Genomic DNA, 16,197 nt, shown 5'->3' with positions numbered 1-16,197 from the left:
TGTAATAGACAGAAAGCCAATTTAAATACAAAAATACCACCTCTAGGTTTAGGAAGTCCCTGAGCTCTAGGTTGCTGGAAGCCAGAAGAGTATATAGCATACCTAGTTCTGAGTCTCTTCCTTACATATTCATTACTGATTATTGCTGGCAACAGGCTACTGAGATAGGTAAAAGTGTTCAATAAATATTATTTATTTTGATAAATATGTTTCTGTGATTCTACAATTCTAAATAATTGCATTTTATTTTAAACTAATTTTGCAGCACTATTTACAGCCCTTAATATGACTTTGTTCATTCACCCACTCATTTTCCAAGGTTTTCAGCACAAAATGGACATTGACTTTATTGGTAATTAGTGGCTAAGACTCTCTAAAAGTATTCTGATATTTTTCAGCTTCTGAAAGAGTGCCCAAAATGATGAAATCTGGAATTACCAAGTTTACATTTACACATCAGTTCTTTCAACAAAGAGCACAACTGTAAAATGACTCAGTCAGTGATTTTTACAACAGAAAATGCAGTCAAATACATATGTCAAAATTTAATTAGTAGGCTAGACTCAGACATCACTTTAAAGCAGTGCTAGATTAGTTGGCAGTGTAGGCCTTTTATAAGCAGAAGATGCCGTAGGCTGTTAAATTTACTCCCTGAGCTGCTGTAGTAGTGCTAACAATTTTCACCAGGCTACCTTATTTGCCTTTCAGCCTCATCCCCACTATGACCTTTACGTTAGCACTTGTAATTAGCTATATGTGAAGCAGCTTTTTGGCTATTTGTGATGACTACACTAATGCAACACGGGAATCTTTTATAGAAAGGTTGGTTTTCAGGATCCCTTTACAGATTTTGGCCATCTAATCCAAGATAAAAGGGCTAAAAAAAAGGGATAAAAGGAAAATGGGTACTTCATTCCTAGCATTTTAAACTGAGCACTCTGATAATCTTCATTGCAGAGCAATTTGGTTCTACTGCAGTCATTAATGTTGCTATTCTGACTGATATTGTACCACAGCATATGTGCAAAATAAATACAAATTTTACACAAATACTTATGTAAATGTTTTAGTTGTATTTGCATGTTAATTGTCCCAGAGAACATTTTGACAATTTTTTATATATAAAGACACTGATTAGTGGATTTCACATATAATATCAAAACAGTATTTGTAAACTATTTAAATTCAAAGGCACACCTTTGCAAATTGGTTTACTTTGGTTCCAAGTGCTGTCTTTTATACAACGCATGGTAGATGAACTGGCAGGCTCCATCAAATATCCTGGATTGCACTGATAGCTGACTGTCTTATTAAAGGTAAAATCATTTCCAAACTGAATGCCATTTGCTAATGCACCTGGATCTCCACAGCTGATCACTAGTGAGGAAATGAAAAAAGGGGTTTTTTTTTCAATAAACATGTAATGAAACATTGAACTGTGTATAGCTAAGGTCCTCTTTTTTAGTGTACAAAACAAGAAAAATTTTGATCAATGTATTTCACACAAAATCAAAAATGTTATCTTTAATTTCTAGCTAAAAAGTCGTATTTTTGAGGTATTGCAATAGCGTGGGTCAAATATTGTGTTCCTCAAATACACTAGCTTAAACTGGTATGCTCTACCGCTAGTGCAGACTGATACGTTAGTGGCAGTTTTGACAGGGCTTTTCTTTCCTTCATACTGGGATCTTTGTCACATTATGCCTAATGTTTATGATACAATGCAATTCCAGCAGTTACGACATTCCTCTTTTTTTTTTTGATTCACCATACTGATGTACTCTGGGTCTGGCCTTGGGTTTGAGGCCACTGGCCCTTCTGGCCTTGGAGCACCCCTCTGCTCCCTGCTCCCTTCCCTGATGTAGTCACTGCTCCCTCACTCTTGGTCCTTAGCAGAATGGTTATCAGTCAGATGCTCCTTTGGCTCACAATAAAAGATGGCACAGTAATGCATCCAGTTAGGTAAAGTCTGATTTAGAACTACCAGAACTTCATCCTCTGTACATAAGCAAAAAAAAAATCCCAACCCCCCCCAAAGAAACCTAAGCTAAAGGAAGCTCTAGGGGAACACCTATTCTCAAGAATAATGTATTTTCAGTCTTGACATTAATGAGGTAAACAAATACAGAACACATACATATGTATCCATCTTAAAAAGGTAGTTCTGGAAACATCTAGCATGTATTAAAAAGGCATGTACCATTAGATATATAAAATATTTGTGTATTACAAGACAGATGAATGGGGAAAAATGTGTTATCTAACAAAATAATCATTATTTTCAGTAGGAAGGCTGGATAACTTACTACTTTAAAGCTTTAGAGGAAGAAAGTTTATTTCTGACCTGTGCAGTCTGGAGCAGTGCCAGTCCATGTCCCATTAGCAGTACAATGTCTAGTAGTTAGCCCTGAAGTTTTGTAACCTTCCCAGCAGGCATAAATGACTGAGCTGGAGAATAATATTCCATCAGTGTATATTATCATACCATTGGCTGGGGTCCCAGGGTTTCCACAAGATACAGCTGTGAAGAAAAGGTTAAAAAAAAATCAGTATTTCCATGATAGGTGACTAACTGGAAAAAAAAAAAAAAGTAGGTCAATAACCCATCTTTTAAAAAAGCTATAGCAAGTTTTACTAAGAAAGCGTTTCATAGGTATATTTTTGAGTTAATATCTTATTTCTCTTTGTTAATATGATCACTTTATTTGCATTTGTTTTATTCTGTTTTTCCAATAGCTGATTCAGATAGTTTACACTGCTTGTAAATGTTCCACTCTATCCAGTGCAGTCACTGTAGAGAAGAAAGATCATTCAGGACTTTCTGACAGAACTGTGCCTCTGTTTTGTCTTTGGGCACATTTTTCTATTCTCTTCCTGTCTTCTGGTATCTCCTTTTTCAATTGTAAAAATGTATAAATAATAAATTATAATCTTCCTGTCCATTTCTTTTTTGACTCAAGAAAAGAACAGACATTCTGTATTGTCCTCCATATCTTTTTGGCATCTGTAGTTATACATTAAGGCAATGATTATGTTTCATCTTCATACATCCAAGATTTGACAGTGGTTTACTTTGATTATATGTTGTTTTTTGGGGAGAGTCTAGTGGGTTTTTTTGTTTGGTGGGTTTTTTTTTTTCCCTCCCCCTAATGGACCAGCCAATCATGAGAAGGATTAGTTTGTTTTGAGTTTTTCTACCAACTTTCCTCTAAAGCGCCTTTGTTGGACCATCCCAGCAGTCAGGATACTGGCAGAAGTATGATAAAATTCCACTGCTGGGCAGAGACTATTCTTTTTCATAGGAATAAAATAAAGCTGTCATGGGGTTAAGAGACTAACAGGGTTAATCAAGGGTTAGGAAGAAAGGTGCCACTAAATCAAACTCTTTTCTTCAACCTTCCATGGAGCATGAAGCAGTTTGTAAGACTGGGAGGATGTATTTCAACTGTCTCTTGCAGAGCTTTCAAGAGCTGGCAACACTTTCTATGCTTCCTACAGCACAAATAAGTGTGGTCTTTTGTGAAGTGAAATGATTTAGTCTAGTACAATGATATGATCAAATATAACTATGATAAAACTTAATGGCTTGGAATACTGTGGTGGATTAGCCTTGGCTAACAGCCAGATGCCCGCCCAGCTGCTTGCTCACTGTCCCCTCCTCAGCGGGAAGGATGACAAAGCTCATGGGTCAAGATAAAGACAGGGGAATTGCTTGCCAGTTACCATTGTGGGCAAATCAGACTCAACTTGGGGACAATTCCTTTAATTCACTACCTATTAAAATTGATTTGGATAGGGACAAAAAGTCAAACATTAAACCAACACCTTTCCTCCCCTCTTTTCCAGTGTTAACTTCATTCCTTTACTTCAGGCTCCTCTACCTGCCACACAAGTGGTGCAGAGGGGACAGAGAATGAGGAGCTACGGTCACTACACAGCAGTTTTGTCTCTGCTGCTCCTTCCTCCTTAGAGAACTGGAGGAATTCCAGCCATAATCATACACTGAGCTGCATAAAAAGAAACATGGTCAGCAGGTCATGGGAGGGGATTCTCCCCCTCTACTCCACTCTTGTAAGACTGCACCTGGAGTACTGCATCCAGCTCTGGAGCCCTCAGCACAAGGAAGACATGGACCTGTTGGAGCAGGTCCAGAAGAGGGCCACGAAAATAATGAGGGGAATGGAACACCTCTCCTATGAGGAAAGGCTGAGACAGTTGGGGTTGTTCAGCCTGGAGAAGAGAAGGCTCCTGGGAGACCTTATTGGAGCCTTTCAGTACTTAAAGGGGACTTATAAGAAAGATGGGGACAGACTTTTTGCCAGGGCCTGTTGTGATAGGACAAGGGGTAATGGTTTTAAACCGAAAGAGGGGAGATTTGGATTGGACATAACAAAGAAATTATTTACCAAAGGTGTGGCAAGACACTGGAACAGGTTGCCCAGCAAAACTGTGGATGTCCCATCCCTGGAAATGTTCAAGGTCAGGCGGGGTGGGGCTTTGAGCAACCTAATCTACTGGAAGGTGTCCCTGCCCATGGCAGTGGGGTTGGACTAGATGATTTTTAGAGGCTCCTTCCAACACAAACCATTCTACGATGCTAACACTAATAAAGCAAATTAAAGACCATGTGCACATACTGGTCAAGGTACAACACTGAGCTGCATTAGGAAAGCTTGGATGCATTCATTAAGGCTAAGTGTATTTATGAAGTTTATGCAAAGACAACAAGTCTGCAGATGCTTATCTTTTGACAAAATGATAATTTGACAGTAGCTGACTATAAAATAATTCTTATACTACTTATAATACTTACTTGCTTAACTCAATTTATCACATTCCGAGAGCATTTATGCAAATCACAGAATCAAAGAATCACAGAATAGTTGCATTGGAAGGGACCTCTGGAGGTAATCTGGTCAAGCAGAGACACCAAGAGCCAGTTGTCCAGAACCATATCCAGATGGCTTTTGACTGTCTACAAGGATGCAAACTCCACCACCTCTCTGCTCAGGCACCCTCACAGGAATTTTTTACAATGAGGGTGGTGAAGCACTGGCACAGGTTGCCCAGAGAGGTAGTGGAGGCCCCAACCCTGGAAACATTCCAGGTCAGGTTGGATGGGGCTCTGAGCAACCTGATCTGGTTAAAGATGTCCCTGCTCACTGCAGGGGGGTTGGGTTGGATGAACTCTAAAGGTCCCTTCCAACCCAAAGCATTCTATGATTCTATGATGTTCAGGCAGATGTCCTGTGGTTCACTTGGTGCCATTGCCTCTTGTCCTTTCACTCTGCGCCACTGAAAAGAGCCTGGCTCCATCTTCTGTGCACCCTGCCTTCAGATTTTTATATATGCTGATAAGATCCCCCTGAGCCTTTTCTTCCCTAGTCTGGACAGTCCCAGATCATTCAACCTTTCCTCAGAGGAGAGATGCTTTAGTCCCTTCATTATCTTAACGGCCCTTTGCTGGACTCTATCCAGTAAGTCCATGTATTTCTTGTATTGAGGAGCACAGAACTGGACCCAGCACTCCACATGCTGCTTCATCAGTGCTGAGCAGAGGAGAAGGATCACTTCCCTCCTAAGGCAGCCCAGGATACCATTAACCTTCTTTGCAGCAAGGGGAAATTGCTGATTATGTTCAACTTGTCCACCAGGACCCCCAGCTAGATGGCCCCCAGCATAATAGTTAGAACTTTAGTTATAATCTAATAATTCTAGATTATAGGACTTATTAAAATAAACACAGTTTGTCAATTAAAAATTACTCTGAGTATTATTGATGTTTGGAATAATACCTAAATGCCTCTGTTTTAATGAAGTCTTATTCACTTTTTGTGTATAAAAGTTTCAAATACTGAAGAGAAAAATTCAGTAGGTTGGAACTTGGACTTGTAGGGGTGAAAAGGCATTCTCCTCCTAATATCATCCTTATTTATACTAAACAGGAAAATATTGAAAGAGAAGAGAAAAATGGAAAGAAATGGGCTTTTTTCGTTGTTTGCTTGTGGGTTTTTTTTTTTCTGAAAACAGAAGGTTGAAGCAAAAAGATAAAGAAAGAAAAAACATCAGCATTTCAAACACCGTAAACTGCCAGTGAGTACTGCTGTCCTATATGTAATGTCTTCATGCAAGGGAAGAAGAAAGGACATTACAAAACTTCAATTTTCTGCTGGAAATACTGATCCTGTGCCCACTGCCATTTTCATACATTATGGTGGTATCTACACTGACAGAAGATTAGTCTGTGCTGAAGAATACTGCAAAAGAACAATTGTTAGATGAGGATACTGTGATAAAATCCCTAGGTGAAAAAATATAACAAATTTGTTAAAAATATTTTGTCTTATCTTCCATTTTATCATTTAGTATAGCAGACAACAGCTACTACAGAATCCATCAACTCCAATGAATTAGATAAAGTAACTTCAAAAATTCTTGGAAAATAAGAATTCATTTTAAAACTGAATCTAAAGTCTTTCATTATGCTTTCCAATTCTGACAGTGCATAAAAAGTGCAAACAAATGTTTTTATCTTATTCTTAAATGTGATTTCCAGAAGTATTCTCTGTTGCATTTCTTCTGAAAGAGCTAGCATAAAAATAGTATATCTCATGAAAAATTGGTCTTTTGTAGAGCAATATACATTAATTTATACTTAGTTAAGAATGCAACATTATTTTATCATCTGTTCAGTCCTTGATGCATAGACATTACATAGAAAGAGAAGATTAAAATATTCTATTGTTAGAAGATGGACTTATTTATCACCCCATTTTCATATCTTCAATCAGAAACACTTGTTTAATTTTACATTTATCTCAGGTATCTATTAGCTATTTTCAGGCTCAATATTTGTTTAAATAAAATTATTTTCTCACAATCTTCTTACAAATATATATTCCAAAACTTTATCAGTTTGGATTTAGGTTTTCAAGCAAAACATGAACTGCTTGCAAACTCTTTTGTATCAAATTTCTGCAGAGCAATATGAAGGCGTATTTTTGGCATAGAATTTCTTTTTAATTAAAGAATAGAATGTCATTAGTAAATGTCATCCAATGGTGTCATAAATGCTGATGGTATCAATACCTACCTTCACACACAGGCTGTATACCTGACCAGGAACCATTAAGCAGGCATGTTCGTTCTGCAGATCCTCTCAGCTGATAACCCATTTCACATGAGAAACGTAGCAGACTTTTTATTTTGAACTCATCCCCTAGCCTAGACCCATGAGCTGGTACTCCTGGATCATCACAATAGCCAGGATTATTTCCTGTTAACACACAACAGAGCAGAATTATTGGCAGAGACATTATGTGCAAATGTAGTGCTGGTGAAGATAGTCTCTTGCAAATATGACTACTAACTGCATTGTTTCTATTATAATTAATCACTTTTCTTCCAGCACGAGGACCAAAGATGAAAATAACATGTCTTTTTAGCCTACTTCTTATCTCAGACCTATACAGACCTAAACATAGAATGTGATATAAATAAGAGAATTGTCAACATAGGAAGCACCCCTGACGTTTTTTGTCAATTCAACAAATTTGTTGTCTTTTTGACATAAATAACATTTTCTACACATTGTATTTTATTGTTCAACTTCTCTGCTAGTAATGACTTCTAATAACAAAAATTAGATAACAGCAAGCATGAAGAGAAGCATATTCAAGTGTCTTAAGAAATATATTTGAAATACATATAACCACAGAAAAGACTAAACGGCACCTGGCCCTCTGTGCTTGTCAAGAATAGAAAGGACACCTCATCATTTTCCTTATCCTTTAAATTCTTATGCAAGTATTGGTTGCCACTTTAGAAGATAAAGATGATGCTGCAACACAGACCTCTCAGGTATGTCCTCATAGGTCTGATGAACCAGTCAACTGCCTTATTAGATAAAGTGGCTGCTACAGGAAATTCTACCCAAGATGGTCAAGGAAGTATGGTCTCAGTATCAACAATTTATTATATATTTTGACATAAAATTGTATCTCTCCTAAATCCCTCTGTGTCAAAATTGTGGTTCATAGCAATATTATCCTTTGTTCTCCATTTTTTAGTTATACACCTAGACTGAATTTTTCTTAAAACTATGGTTTGGGTTTTCTTTTCAAAATATGTGTAAATAATTCCATAGGTTGAAGTCTGTATCTTCTTACATAGGGTTTTCATCACAGGCACACCTCTCAGATGAAGAACAAAATCTTGAACAAAGGAATAACAATAGCAAAACATTGAGAAAACTCCAACTTTTATTGTAGAAATTAAAATTTTCTGAAGTCAGAAAGTATGATTATGTGTGTGGCATAAGCTTTCAGTATAGCGAGTTTGAGACAGACACTTTGGCTATAATCATGCTTCCTCATAAAAGGAGACCAAGACACAGTTCCTGAATTCAAGGCTAATTTGTGGGCTTCAGTTGTGTCCATTTTGCTTAGTGCCAGCTTCTTCTAGAATAGATTGTCCTTGTCACCTTGCCCTACAACATTTGGACCTAGAATTCCTTCTGTCCACATATATACTGTTAAACTCACTCTCCAAAACAGGGTGGCTGCATCCAAAGTGGCTGTTGAGAATGTTCTCCAGCACATGACCAACTTGCAAAGTATTTGTGCACTGTTTGATGGAGTGCTAGTTGGGATGGGTGAAAACCATTCTGGGGACAATTCTAAGAGCATAATGGTCTAGGTGATCAAGTACTAACATCTATGACCTATGCCCTGGCACTGTTCAGTCAGCAGTCCAGATGTGGCCTCTGGATGACATCTGCTTCCCCTTACTCCAAGACATTACTATTTTAGAGACATTTTTGTCTGCTTGAAATGTGTGAAATTAAGATGAGGGCTGTGATTCAGGCTACCACTGTAGCATGTTTACAGCATGAAACAGGTATGTGGCACATACCTTGGTTTGTGAATGCAGACTGCGGGAATTGTTCAGGGCAGAAGGATCTATGATTCTAAAATTCTGATGATATCCCACTTTGTTTTGGGACTTTGGTGAGGGAATTATTCCAGACAAATGACCAGATTTTTTTCTTTGACACACCTAGTTTTGTCTTGGAAAAAGTTTAAACTGGAGCCATGTAAGTTTGTAGTCAAAGAGTATGGACAAAGGCAGTTATAGTATTATGAAGGTCTAGACCCTATTTATTTAGCAATGTAGATGATTACATATCCGTTGCTGAAAAATGAGTCTGAGTTAGCTTAAACAAAAAACTCAGCTATCGCTTAACTCATAAGATACAAGTGTCCATCACTACAACAGCTCCCAGGTGCCAACAAACCCTTATACAATCATACATTCAAACATATGTTAATAAATAATAAAGAAATAAAACCCATGCAGAAACAGGCTACAGGCCACAAGTGTTATACTGGGAATGTTTTCCATATCGCTTAAATATAAAACGAATTAGCTGTCTAACTTGTCCTGGGCACAATCGTTCTTTCACTAACATTATGAATACAAATTATTGCTTTTTTTAATGGAGTAATCTCCTGCATACCTAACATGGAAAGTGTAGTTATCTTTATAATTCTAAATGCCTTAGAGGAATGAGACATCTTTTTACGTTTTTTTGGCTGGCTGTTTCTAAGTTTTTGTTTGTTTTTTTTTCATTGAGTTAAAAGAGATAGATTTCTCATTTTCCTAGGGAATCAACTTGCTTTCAAGATGGTGTCACATCATGTTCAAGCTTAGAAAATTAAATTATGCATCAGTAACAGTGCTCTAGTTACACTAGACATAGAGAATCACAGAATCATAGAATCATTTAGGTTGGAAAAGACCTTTAAGATCATCCAGTCCAACCATCAACCTAACATTACCAAGTCCACCACTAAACCAATTAAGGGGAGAGTAGCAATTTCGTGTTTCCTGGATTGGTGGCTGGATTATTTATAATGAAAGTAAAAACTAGGAATAATTAAGATTGGAAAGGACCTCTAAGATCATCAGTCCAACCATCAACCCAACACCACCATGCCCACTAAACCATGTCCCAAAGTGCCACGTCTACCCATTTTTTGAACACTTCCAGGGATGGGGACTCCACCACCTCTCTGGGCAGACTGTTCCAATGCTTGACTGCCCTTTCCGTGAAGAAATTTCTCCTAATAGCCAATCTAAACCTCCCCTGGTGCAGCTTGAGCCCATTTCCTCTCGTCCTATCGCTAACTACGTGGGAGAAGAGACCAACACCCACCTCACTACAACCTCCTTTCAGGTAGTTGTAGAGAGCGATAAGGTCTCCCCTCAGCCTCCTCTTCTCCAGGCTAAACAATCACAGTTCCCTCCGCCGCTCCTCATAAGACCTGTGCTCCAGACCCTTCACCAGCCTTGTTGCCTGTCTCTGAACACACTCCAGCACCTCAATGTCTTTCTTGTATTGAGGGGCCCAAAACTGGACACAGTATTCCCGGTGTGGCCTCACCAGTGCCGAGTACAGGGGGACAATCACCTCCCTGCTCCTGCTGGCCACACTATTCCTGATACAAGCCAGGATGCTGTTGGCCTTCTTGGCCACCTGGGCACACTGCTGGCTCATGTTCAGCCGGCTGTCGACCAGCACCCCCAGGTCCTTTTCAGCCAGGCATCTTTCCAGCCACTCTTCCCCAAGCCTGTAGCGTTGCATGGGGTTGTTGTGACCCAAGTGCAGGACCCGGCACTTGGCCTTGTTAAACCTCATACAGTTGGCCTCGGCCCATCGGTCCAGCCTGTCCAGGTCCCTCTGCAGGGCCATCCTACCCTCCAGCAGATCAACACTCCCACCCAGTTTGGTGTCATCTGCAAACTTACTGAGGGTGCACTCAATCCCCTCATCCAGATCATTGATAAAGATGTTAAACAAGGCTGGCCCCAAAACAGAGCCCTGGGGAACACCGCTTGTGACCGGTCACCAACGGTTCACCACAGCTCTCTGGGCTCGGCCACACAGCCAGTTTTTTACCCAGCGAAGAGTATGCCTGTCCAAGCCATGAGCCGTCAGCTTCCTTAGAAGAATGCTATGGGAGACTGTGTCAAAGGCTTTACTGAGGTCCAGGTAGATAATATCCACAGCCTTTCCTTCATCCACTAGGCTGGTCACCAGGTCATAAAAGGAGATCAGGTTGGTCAAGCAGGACCTGCCTTTCATGAACCCATGCTGCTGGGCGCAATCCCTTGGTTGACCTGCACATGCCTGTTGAGCGCACTCAGGATGAACCACTCCATAATCTTCCCTGGCACCGAGGTCAGGCTGACAGGCCTGTAGTTCCCCGGGTCCTCCTTCCAGCCCTTCTTGTAGATAGGCGCCACATTGGCAAGCCTCCAGTCATCAGGGACCTCCCCTGTTAACCAGGACTGCTGACAGATGATGGAAAATGGCTTGGAAAGCTCCTCTGCCAGCTCCCTCAATACTCTTGGGTGATCCCATCTGGCCTCATAAACTTGTGAGCATCCAGGTGGCTTAGCAGATCATTAACTGCTTCCTCCTGGACTATGAGGGCTCCATTCTGGTCCCCATCACTGTCTTCCAGCTCAGGGGGCTGAGTACCCTGGGGATGACTGGTCTGGCTATTAAACACAGAGGCAAAGAAGGCATTAAGTACCTCAGCCTTTTCCTCATCCTTAGTGACAATGTTCCCCCCCACATCCAGCAAAGGATGGAGATTCTCCTTGGCTCTCTTTTTATTGTTAATGTACTTGTAAAAACATTTTTTATTGTCCTTTAGAACAGTGGCCAGATTGAGTTCTTGCTGGGCTTTTGCTTTTCTAATTTCCTCTGTGCATGACCTAACAAGATCCCTGTACTCTTCCTGAGTTGCCTTCCCCTTCTTCCACAGGTGGTAGACTCTCCTTTTTTTCCTGAGTGCCAGCAAAAGCTCCCTTTTCAGCCAGGCCAGTCGTTTTCCCTGCCAGTTGGTCTTACGGCACATGGGGACAGCCCGTTCCTGCGCCCTTAAGACTTCAGCCTTCCTGGACCCCTTTGCCCTTCAGGACTGTCTGCCAAGGGACTTTCCCAACCAGGGTCCTGAACAGGCCCAAGTCTGCCCTCCAGAAGTCTTTGGTAATGGTTTTGCTGCCCCTCCTCCTTACTTTGCCCAGAATCGAAAACTCCATCATATCATGGTCGCTAAGCCCAAGATGGCCATCAACCATGACATCTCCCACGAGTCCTTCTCTGTTTGTAAACAGCAGGTCAAGTGAGGCACCTCCCCTGGTAGGCTCACTTACCAGCTGCATCAGGAAGTTATCCTCCACATACTACAGCAACCTCCAAGACTGTTGCCTCTCTGCTGTGTTGTATTTCCAGCAAATGTCCGGCAAGTTGAAGTCCCCCACGAGAACAAGGGCTGGCAATTGCAAGACTTCTGCCAGCTGCTTATAGAATGCTTCATCTATCTCTTCATCCTGGTTGGGTGGTCTATAGCAGACTCCCAACAGGATGTCTGCCTTGTTGGCCTTCCCCCTCATCCTTACCCATAAGCGCGCAACCTTATCATCACCACTGTTGAGCTCTATACAATCAAAACACTCCCTAACATACAGAGCTACCCCACCACCTCTCCTTCCTTGCCTATCCCTTCTGAAGAGCTTATAGCCATCTATTGCAGCACTCCAGTCATGAGAGTCATCCCACCATGCTTCTGTGATGGCGACTAAGTCGTAGGTATCCTGCTGCACAAGGGCTTCCAGCTCCTCCTGTTTGTTGCCCATGCTGCATGCATTGGTGTAGATGCACTTGAGCCGGTCAATCGATTTCACCCGCAACGTTGCCATGCCACCCTCGGGTTCCTCTCTAGCGAGCCTGGTTATATCCTCTTCCCCCTTCGAACCTAGTTTAAAGTCCTCTCAATGAGTCCCACCAACTCATGAGCAAGAATCCTTTTCCCCTTTGGAGATAGCTGAACTCCATCTGCTGCCACCAGTCCTGGTGCCGTGTAAACCTCCCCATGATCAAAAAAACCAAAATTCCACTGACGGCACTGGCCTCTGAGCCACTTGTTAATCAGGTGAGTTTTCCTGTTCCTTTCGGCAATCTTCCCTGCCACTGATGGGATAGAGGAAAACACTACCTCTGCTCCTGATCCTGCAACCAATTGCCCCAGTGCCCTGACGTCCCTTTTGATCGCTTTTGGACTTCTCTCCATAACCTCATCATTGCCAACCTGCATAACCAGCAGTGGGTAATAATTGGAGGGCTGTACCAGATTGCGGAGTTTCTTAGTAACGTCCCTAACCTGGGCCCCAGGGAGGCAGCAGACTTCCCTTTGGGATGGGTCTGGACAGCAGATTGAGCCCTCTGTTCCCCACAGGAGGGAATCATCTACAACAATTACCCTCCTTTTTTTCTTAACAGGGGCAGTCGTAATGCATAATGCAATATTTTCCCCATCATAGGAGATGACTACAGTGGTCTTTAATGTTTTAAAAATCTATGAGTCTATAAAAATGCTATCATATTCATGATTGATATCTGAAGAGTCTCAGTTATTAGCAATTAAAATTTCTTTCCATCAGCATGAGAACTGGAGGGCTCTGACCTTAAAAAATTTAAAGTCTTGGTGCAATCTCAGATCTGGCATTTTATACTGGATAAAAAGGTGAAAGTGACATAAATGTGGGCTTAAGATAAGCAAGAAAAGGCCAATTCTGTGTGGAAACGATCCATATGATTGTCCTGCAGAGATTTCTTTCAGGTCTAGGCATAGAGACCATGACAGCAGCGAGATCTAGAGGCGTGAGAAGACTCAAAGTAAACTCTTTCCTCCTTGAGCAACAGAGAACAGAAAAGAAACATTAGTGATTTAAATTCACTTCCTTTCCTCAGTGTTTCAAATTCTGCTCAGCATCCTTGCAGAACCGGCTTATGAATGGACAATTTTCAACGTATATTTATTTAGAGCTTTTTCAAAGTACAAAATGTAAATACCTTAGACCTATTTAAATTAGGCCAAATCTGAATTGAACCACATTGAATCAGATCAGCCCAACAGTGGGCATGTCCAAGAGCTTAGGGGAAGTTATGAGAAGATTGTATAATGTGTAATTATGCAACAATTTTCTCATTAGGAAATTTTCTTCTGAAACCTGTCACGCATTTCTTTTCTTATATGCTGAAGTGTGTAGACTTGTTTCCCTTACAAAACTTATTAATACACTGCAGATGTCCTTAGCAGCCAATCCTTGTCTGAGCTCTTGACTTCAACAAAACTGTGTAATGTTTTATGGCTTCTTCTAAATTTGCGTAGTTAGTCTAGGGGAGAATAAACTGTTCCTGTACTTCCTGACAGCACCAAGAACATTGCAGAGGTTTATGGTATTTGCACATTGTGGCACTAATAAAGAATATTTCTGTAAGTGAAAAGAGGAACATAATGTGTGAGGCTTGCCATCTTCTAACTTTGCTGTGGTGTTTTTTAATCAACATTTTCCTGTGTGACAATCTTTGTTTACACAAACAGTGTTCATAAAAATAAAATTTAATACAGGCATCCTTTTTAAGCAGGACTCTTCCAGGTTTTAAATAGTGTTTTGTGACTTCTACATACTGCAGTAAACAACTATAACATCTAACTAAGGAGTAAAGCTATGAAGTAACGACAAAGACAATGAAACATATATGAGAGTATTTCAATAAATGGCTATAATTCAGCTGAGTCGCTATTGGTGAAATTAAAATATACTTGGGAAATAAACAAAATAATTATCTGACTGTAGTTAAAAATTGCTTGAGAATAGTCTTATTCATGTAATTACAAGGTGACATTCAGATGATGGCTGATACAAGTACCTGAACAGTGGGGAAGAGTCCCACTCCAGTGGCTATCTTCTTGGCACTCCCTAGTAGAATTTCCTATGAGCCTTCGACCCGCTGTGCAAGAATAGTGAATTATGGAGCCATATGTAAATTTGTCTCCTGAAAGAACTGCATTGGCAGGTACCCCCGGATGTCCACAAGAAATGGCTAACAGAGGAAAGAGCACAATATTATAAGATGTTTTCATGGCACAGAAAAAACTTATGATAACCTTGACATATGAGGCTGGTTCCACACAACATAAACTTCTGTCTGGATTTCAACTCCTTCATGCCTTTGGTTTTGCTGTTGTAGATGCTGTTATAGATGATTTACTGGTCTTTTGTAAGATTAAACATAAAACTATATGTAAAACTAACCCACCCAGTTTAGCTTTTCCCTGAAAATATACAGTCCTCTTTCCTCATTCATTTCCATTCACTGTCCTTCCCTAAAAATAATACACATTATTTCTGTTAAGGTTGGGAAAGAAGAAGCCAAATAAGGTTAATGTTGCAATGTACTTTTACATGCACATTAATGTGCAATTACAGATATGATAATGGTAAGTACCTTTATTGTATCTGTAAAATAACTAGATGCATTTTACGTGGTATGGTGAAATTAAAAAACCTTCATCTGTAGTATTATTATAACAATGTGCTGCACTAAAGTGAGGAAGAGGAAAATGGATTACTGATCATTTTTGTAAATTATGAATCATATTTATGCTTAAGTTAATGTGTGCATTTTGTTTGAGAAAAAATCAGTTAAACAGTTTCTGCAAAAAAGTGGTTCCGATCTGTAATATAAGGAAACATAAGTCATCTTAAGGTGAACTAGAAATCAAATTCTGAATGCTTTTTGTGTAAAACTTAGGTCATTTAGTAGAGAAAGAAAAAAAAAGAAAATAAATTTTATATAACTTTAGTAAACAGTCACACAACTTGAACAGGTAACACTTAAGCAGACCAACTGAACTTGAGCAGCTTTATGAGTTACTTGCATGAATGACCTATGGGTCAAATATATTTTTAGGAAAAAAAGAAGATTTATTCTGATGACTATTACTCCTGACAGACATCAAAATTATTTGTGTTATACTGGGTCCCATGGTAATGTCAAACTGACTGCACAATGGATTTGTGCCAAAAGGCATGGTCCTGACCACTGTTCTATGACTGTTGTGTGTTTCTCTTGCTTTCCTTGGGCTGGCTTAAGCATTCATGTAGCAAATGGTAAACCAAATCAGGACACTGATGTGGCTGAACAGTACTCCCACAGAAAAAAACAGTGCTTAGCTTTCAGCCAGATCAGTTACATTAATGAGCTTGCTTCAGTACCATGCAAATATTAGTCCTGCCACAATTCTGGAAGGAGCTGCAGTGGGTGATCAGAATTTTTGG

General features: G+C 40.2%; 1 protein-coding gene across 1 annotated transcript in view; it reads right to left on the bottom strand.

The window, feature by feature from the left end:
* The window catches only part of CSMD1 (CUB and Sushi multiple domains 1), a 1,273,929-nt gene that overhangs the window by 30,793 nt on the left and 1,226,939 nt on the right, over nucleotides 1-16,197 (bottom strand). Inside the window, exons 56-59 of the mRNA XM_075708500.1 lie at nucleotides 14,786-14,959; nucleotides 7,094-7,276; nucleotides 2,345-2,521; nucleotides 1,198-1,377 (exon numbers count right to left, since the gene is read on the bottom strand). Coding sequence (XP_075564615.1) covers nucleotides 1,198-1,377; nucleotides 2,345-2,521; nucleotides 7,094-7,276; nucleotides 14,786-14,959 — 714 coding nt within the window. The remainder of the gene's footprint in view (nucleotides 1-1,197; nucleotides 1,378-2,344; nucleotides 2,522-7,093; nucleotides 7,277-14,785; nucleotides 14,960-16,197) is intronic.

This window comes from Pelecanus crispus, chromosome 3, assembly GCF_030463565.1.
Source record: "Pelecanus crispus isolate bPelCri1 chromosome 3, bPelCri1.pri, whole genome shotgun sequence".
Taxonomy (NCBI): Eukaryota; Metazoa; Chordata; class Aves; order Pelecaniformes; family Pelecanidae; genus Pelecanus; species Pelecanus crispus.
This window is presented reverse-complemented; position numbering and strand designations above follow the sequence as displayed.